The 7,409-nt window shown below is 36.0% G+C and overlaps 1 protein-coding gene across 1 annotated transcript; it reads right to left on the bottom strand.

Moving 5' to 3' along the window:
- Positions 1–5,523: 5,523 nt before the first annotated feature.
- Positions 5,524–6,848, bottom strand: LOC111882617 (nifU-like protein 1, chloroplastic). The gene is made up of 3 exons (XM_023878989.3): positions 6,441–6,848; positions 5,994–6,130; positions 5,524–5,904 (listed from the first exon to the last, which is right to left on the bottom strand). The coding sequence occupies exons 1-3, from the start codon at positions 6,760–6,762 to the stop codon at positions 5,713–5,715; spliced, it is 651 nt and encodes a 216-aa protein (XP_023734757.1). The 5' UTR covers positions 6,763–6,848; the 3' UTR covers positions 5,524–5,712.
- Positions 6,849–7,409: the final 561 nt, after the last annotated feature.

The raw sequence follows: 7,409 nt of genomic DNA, 5'->3' as shown, positions 1-7,409 counted from the left end.
ATACAACCCTAAAAGATCAAAGTATGTCACTACATCAAAACATATCAGAGCAAATCTCAAAATGCGGAAAAAGGTGGTGTGTGCTCTATCATCATTCCGAGCTCTTCCCTTTTGATCCTAAAGTACCTGAAACATAAACTGAAAACCGTAAGCACAAAGTTTAGTGAGTTCCCCAAAATACCACATATCATACATAAACAAACACATAATGGGCCCCACCTAATGAGTGTATCGGGCCCTACCCATACTCGCATAACGGGCCCCGCCCAGACCCGCACATCGCCCCCCCTCCACTAAGTATAACGGGCCTTACCCAAACTCGCATAACGAGAATCGCCCAACATACAAATCATATAAGCATATACACATATCACACATATATCTAGTATCCTATCATAACTGATCATGGGTCGGCATTGGTGCCTTAGACCCGCTAAACATGGTGAGGAAACTCGCCTCGTACTGTTGAATCTCACAGAAAAATCTCTGGCTACGGGCCTACTAAAATTTTTCGTGCTATCACAAAATAACATCCAATTAATATTTGGTTCCCGACTCACACTAAGAGTCGAAACTAGGGTAAAAGTCGTTTTTACCCTTTCCTTAACTTGGCCCAAAGCCAAGGCCCAATCTAAATGTCCAAAAAGCTCAAATTCTAAAATAATCATCCAAGTCCCAAATATGGCCCAATTTTCCAAATTGGGTCCAAACCCCTTTATGGGCCTTTAACCAAGATCCAATAAAATATCCTTAGCCCAAAATAATATTCTAATGTCCCAACAAGGCCCTAGTCATCTAGAGTCCAATTATGGCCCAACACCGAGGAGCACTCATGTCCGAAGCCCACTGTTGAGTACGCAGGGTGCACTTAGCTTGTACGCTAAGCATACTCGCTTAAGGGTTTGTAAGTGCAGTGTACCTGCTTATACGCCCATCGTACTCCACCCTCTTAACCGACTTTCTCATTCAGCTCTTACATAGTTAGTACTTCACTCCAACACTTAAATCTGACTTCCTTAAGGTGGTTTATCACGTAAAGCTGCCAACTTTACGTGCATGCATGGCTTAATGAGGCTTTTAGAGCTCAAAAGAGCTTAACAAATGACTTAACACATGCATGAGACCACAAATGTCATAAAGCTTGAATTTGTATGGACAAAAGGACCTAAAGGACCCTAGATATACCATCAATCACTTCTGGAGTGAATCAAGAGGCTCAACAACCCAACCATGGACTCAAAAGTACAAAAATGGCACCAAACTAGATCTAGCAACATGGATTAGCAAGATGGAAGCTTTTTACCTTACAAGGGAAGCAAATGAAGAACAAATCTCAGATCTTCAAGCTCCAAGCACAACTCCAAGTGGTTCACTTCTTTTTCTCCTTCACAAGCACCTAAAAATCACACTTTCAGGCCCAAAATCTCAAGATCTCACTTAGGGTTCGATTTTATAGACAAGAGGGGATAGTGGTTGTCTAAACATAACCTAGTGAGGCTATAACTAGGTTTAAATAGGCTGCAACACCCTAAAATTAGGGTTTCATTAATCCATGCATACGTCGTGCGTACTCCACGTATGCCTAGCGTACGTTGTCCAAGGTCACGATCCAAATCTGGGCTAGTATGCTAAGCGTACCACCCTGTACGCCTCACGTACTAGCTCAAGGACCAAAATGAAATACTTTTAATAATGAGGGATTACATATGGAACTTACAAATTTTCCAAGTGTTACACCGGTGTTATTAAGAAGACTCTAAAACATCAATTCACTGAAGAAGATAAGTAGTTGTTCAATATTGATGTTCATGATTGTGCTGTAATTAGCAACTCTCTTCCTTATGATATCTACTATCTTGTTAAGAACTGTGTTTCAACCAAGGAGTTTATTAATACGTTGACACTAGCATACGAAGGAACCAAAGAAGTTAAGGCAATTAAGGAAAATTCTCTTAACCGAAAGTATGAGCACTTCTTTTCTCAAAGGAATGAATCTCTTACTCAAACTTTTACTCATTTAAACTGTTTGATTAATGAAATGAGAATATTAGATATTTACAGACATGAATCTGTTTTAGTTTTGAAGTTTTTAGATTCTCTTGATGATAAGTGGGAACATCATGTGGATGTTCTAAAAAATAGTGAGAAAATTCACTCCATGGATCTTCACGACTTGTATGGAAACCTGAATTTTTTTGAAGAAACAAAGGTTCTGAGAAAAGAGATTATGAGAGATAGGTTTAAGGAGAAATCTTCAGCGCTTTTCTCGCGAAAGTCAAGTTTTGTCCCTGAAAGTGACAGTGACAAATCAGAAAATGTTGATTCCAAAGAAGAATATCATGTTGAACTTTATTCAAGCGCTACAATGATTGTGAAGCATTATGAAAAGTCAGGACATAAGAAGTTTGGAGGACCTAGAAGGTTTCAGACAAAATATGGCTCGTCAGTGTCCAAAAGGTCTGAGGGGTCATCAACATCTAAAAAGAGGATTCTGGAAATCTCAAGAAAGATGAGGGTAGATGCTTCAATTATGGAGGCGCTGATCACTTTTCTCATGATTGCAAAGTCAATAAGAATAATACAAAGGAAGAATCTTATGAGACTAAGTACAAGTTTTTGGTAGGTTCCCTGAAGAAGCAAAATCTAGAGTCCAAAGTTCTTATCGCTAACGGTGAAGAATGGGTTGATGAAGAAGAGTCGTCTCATGAAGAAGTCAAAAAGGATGTGTGTTTGATGGTAGTCACTAGTGATTTTGTTACCGATGAAACAGACAACAACTCAAGTACTTTTTTTGAAGCTAATCTCACTAAGGCTTCTAGTGACTCTAAATTTAAGAATTAGGATTCCTCCACATTGTATCAGGTTAATAAATTTGTAACTTATTCAGAAGATAAAAAAATCCATAATGTTTGAGTATATATGTCTTGATATTTCAAAATCAAATCAAGAAAATTTTAAATTAAGAAACCAAATTGAATCTTTGAAAATTGAATTATCCAACAGCAAGAAATCTCTTTCACTGATGAGATTAGTATCTCTTATAAATCATGATCTCGACAATGAGAAAGACTCTGCAATTCAGTATTCTCAAAAAATGTCAAAGTATTACAAAAAATTAGGCTCTTTCCCATTTCAAACCACTAAGATTGTGAATGATCAAATTCTTCATCAGTGTGAAAAGATCATTGGAGGAAATCTTGATGAAGTTGTTGATATTTTTAGAAAAGTAAATCCTAACCAAATTTTCCTTCTCAATTTGAACTTACTCATGAATAAAAAAGTAAATTCATTAGTGGTGGAATTATAAATCATCAAGACCTTATAGAAAAACATTTGGTTACTAACCCTGCTGTTCATACCGCATGTGTCACTCCTCTAACTACTATTGACTATTCTACCAAACCCCCTGATCATGTATATGATGGTCCTAAAACTGCTAGTATTATTAAGTTTTCTATATCTAATGGTCGTAGTCACACTGTCAAGGATATTATTTTTGAATTCTCTAAATGCACCATCAGTGACTATGATACTCATGACTACACAGTAACTTCTGACAATGATGATTCTGAATGTTCATTTCAAGGTATCATACCACTAGAGCCACATTGTATATCACTGATCGCTCTCATGTTTCTAGAACCAAGGAAATTGTTTTTAAATTAAATTAAAATGCTTCTAAACCATTGAAACCCAAGTCTTTTGAAAAATGAAAACCATGTTTTCGAAAGGAAAGTTGTTTTGGAATAAGAAAGTGCTATAGATGTAGGGATCCATCTCATAAAGTGGAAAACTCTACATTCGAGGAAAATTAATAAGTGTTATATATGTAGTGATCCATCTCATAAAGTGGAAAATTGTACATTTGAGGAAAATATAAAAAGGGCTTATAATATTTTGATTCATAACAAAAAAATGGTTAAAGAAAGAAAATTCCTTAAATTGTCTTCCTACTGAATGTTATAACATCTTTAGTTCTGCTAAGTCCTCCGTTGTTAAATCCATTGCAAAATAGGTTAATAAAGCGGTTTAATTATTTGTAAGTGGTGCAGGTTCAAGAGCATATATGGTATCTCGACAGTGGATGCTCTCGACATATAACAGGATTCAAGTCTCTTCTGGAGGATTATGTGAAGAAGGATGGCCATGCAGTCACATATGGAAACACTAACAAAGGAAAAACAAAAGGTTTTGGTACAATCAAGTGTAAGTTTGTTCAGTTCTCAAATGTATCTTATGTGGAGGGTTTAAAGCATAATCTCATCTCAATTAGTCAGTTATTTGATGTTGACTATGAAGTTCATTTCAACAAGCATGAAGGAAGGGTCATTAATTCAAAAAAATTCATTGTTCTAGCGGTGAATCGTCGTAGTGACATTTATATTCTGCACATGTTCTCCGTTGATAACTCTCTTAGGTGTTGTTTCTTCTCTCATTCACAATCTTATCTGAACTGGTTGTGGCACAAAAGACTCCTTCATCTTAACTTTAAGGTTATATCTAAAATTGCTAATGATCGGTTTCTGAGAGGGATTCCTAAGATAATATTTGTTAAGTATAAAATTTGTGTTACATGTGAAAAAGGGAAAAAACCAAGTCTTCTTTAAAACAATGTTATGTTCTTCCATCACTGAACCATTTCATATTTTTCATATGGACTTATTTGACACTGTTCCCGTTGAGTCTCATGGTGGTAAAAGATACTCATTAGTCATTGTTGATGAGTTTTCAAGGTTTACATGGTAATGTTTTTATGCAACAAAAGGGATGAAGCTGATGAGATCATGTCCTTGGTCAAACAGAGTGAAGTGTTATATGATATGGAATTCAAGCAACTCATAAGTTCACGACACGGAGTTTAAAATGTAACTATAAACTCTACTGAAGGTTTTTGTGAAAAGAAACAAATTGTTCAAAATTTATCAGCCGCTAGAACTCTTGAGCAAAATGAGGTCACTGAACACCAAAACACCAAAACACAACTCTAAAAAGATAAGCCAAACACCCCCTTAATGTGAATTATAATTTAAAAACATCTCCTAAATCTTTTATTTCCAGCCGATTCAAAGAGGGAAAAAAAATCAAATGAAGTTATGGTAGGTAAATTAACTTGAAGTTGAATTAAAATGGATGATAGAAAAAGTTAAAAGAATCTTTTTAATTGGTTTAGACATTATTCAAAATTCCATCTCTCTGCAGCCATAAACATGACCCACTATAAGTATAATCCTTACCTTCAGAAATCGTTCACATGCTTTCCATGTGTTGCTACACAGACCCAATCAATGGCTCCTAGAAGGCTAGAATATCTCCATATAAATGATCGATATATCCTATTCTCGTTTCTAAACTTACACTAACTAAATATGTTTATCTTGAACTCATGTCTTTGACTAATACATAGATGTAATTATTTCATTAAATTAATCTAAATCATCTCATATGTAGATAATTAAACATCGAGTTTCTTATTTATAAGTTACATGAAAATATAAGCATCTCAATCATAAACTACAGATGCACTTAAACAGAGAAGCATACTTTGGCCAATATATATATTATAGTATGATGGTGTATATGCATATTTACATACGCAACAAACTAAGAGAAATAGAAATACATAAGGGTATATTTTTAGATTTAAGATACACCAAGAGTTTAGCTGCTTCTCCCATGAAGCTATAACAGCAACAGCAAGCAGCAACATAGAGTCTATGTGAAGAAGACATTCTGAATGTCTGGAAACTTCTCCTTGATTGCTGCTTTGACTCCCGATCCAATTGAGTCGGGCCCAGTATACTTGACAACGCATTCCCCATCTTCCACAGACACTGACACCACCTCCACACTTCCACCAAAGTTGGCTATGGCTGGTCTCAGTATTTCAAGATGCCCATTCACTGCCTGCAATTGCACACCATTCAATCTCATATATATTAATATCATTCCTATAAAACTATTCTTTACATACAACAACAATTCAAAAACTTTACCTCAACGCTTGTTGCAGCAGCTTGTTCATCAAATACTTGAACGATATCCTTCACAGCATCTCCGAATTTTTCTTTCAGCACTCTTTCGATCCCCATCTTCATGGTTGTTGTTGAGCTTGGACAGCTTCCACACGCCCCTGATTCAAATCATATTTCAATTGCTTACTTTTAAGGTGTGTTTGGATGTGCCTTTCAAAGGGGATAACCAGAATCGGGTCATTTTATCAGACTAACGCATTTAACAACTTTAAACCACAATTATTTGCATCAATTTCGTGTTCCAATGAAGATTCGTCTTATGAATGAGGCTAACATTGAGAAACCATACGTGTTAATCTATTAGGGTTAAATAAGAAATTCCTGAACAATGGAAATAGTAGATGAGTGCAATTCGTCAACCAGAAAATCGATTGAAATATGAGAAAGAAAAAAAGCCCTAAAACCAACCTTGTAGCTTAAGAGAAACGATGCCATCTTCAACGGATACAACGTCCACGTTTCCGCCATCGGCAATGAGGTATGGCCTCACGTCATCGAGAACGGTATCGACGTTTTGGGGAGTGAGTTCGAATTGCTGAGCAGAGTATAGTCCACCACCGGCCATGGCCTTGACGGTTATGATATACCTTTGACTTTGAGGAACCACCATCTGTATTCTGTTTCTGATTAGGATGGATACGGGTGAGGGAGTAACTTGGTTGTTGCTCTTTGTGAAGAACGACGTTTGGAATTGAGGATGAGACATCAGAATCGGTGTTGCTAATGCCATGGTTATTGGTTAGGTTATGACCACCCTACACCGCCGGGGAAGAATCCGTCACACCAAAGACGCCGTTTCTATAAAAATAAAAAATAAAATAAAAACTTCAATGCGATAAAGAAAAAAAGAAAAATACATAATTCACAATAATTCGAATTTATATCAAGGTTGTCAAGATCGGGATCTTACCTAGGATCGTTTTTGGGTTTGCAAGATCGGGATCGTAAGATCGGGATCGAGATCCTAAGATCCCACAAAATATAATATAATTTTAATTTATAATATTTAATCATGAAAAATATTTCAAACATTTAATTTTTCGTTCAAAAATTATAAGAACTTCAAAATATTAGTCATAAGTCACAATAAAAAATGATAAATGATAGATTGGTAAAGGGTAAAAGATATAAAGTGGTAACAAATATTCATTTGCAAAAAAAAAAGAAAAAAAAATCAAAGGAAGGTAGGATCGGATCGGATCTCGATCCTACGATCCTACCTACGATCTTACGATCCTACCTGCGATCCTACCCCAAATACGATTCTTTTACGATCCGGATCGTTTTTCACACCTAGGATCGTAGGATCGTACGATCCTACGATCAGGATCGCGATTTTGACAACCATGATTTATATACGCATATCCAAAATAATAA

This window comes from Lactuca sativa, chromosome 9 (assembly GCF_002870075.4).
Source record: "Lactuca sativa cultivar Salinas chromosome 9, Lsat_Salinas_v11, whole genome shotgun sequence".
NCBI lineage: Eukaryota > Viridiplantae > Streptophyta > Magnoliopsida > Asterales > Asteraceae > Lactuca > Lactuca sativa.
The sequence above is the reverse complement of the archived record's forward strand: the minus strand, read 5'-3'. Positions and strand labels throughout refer to the sequence as shown.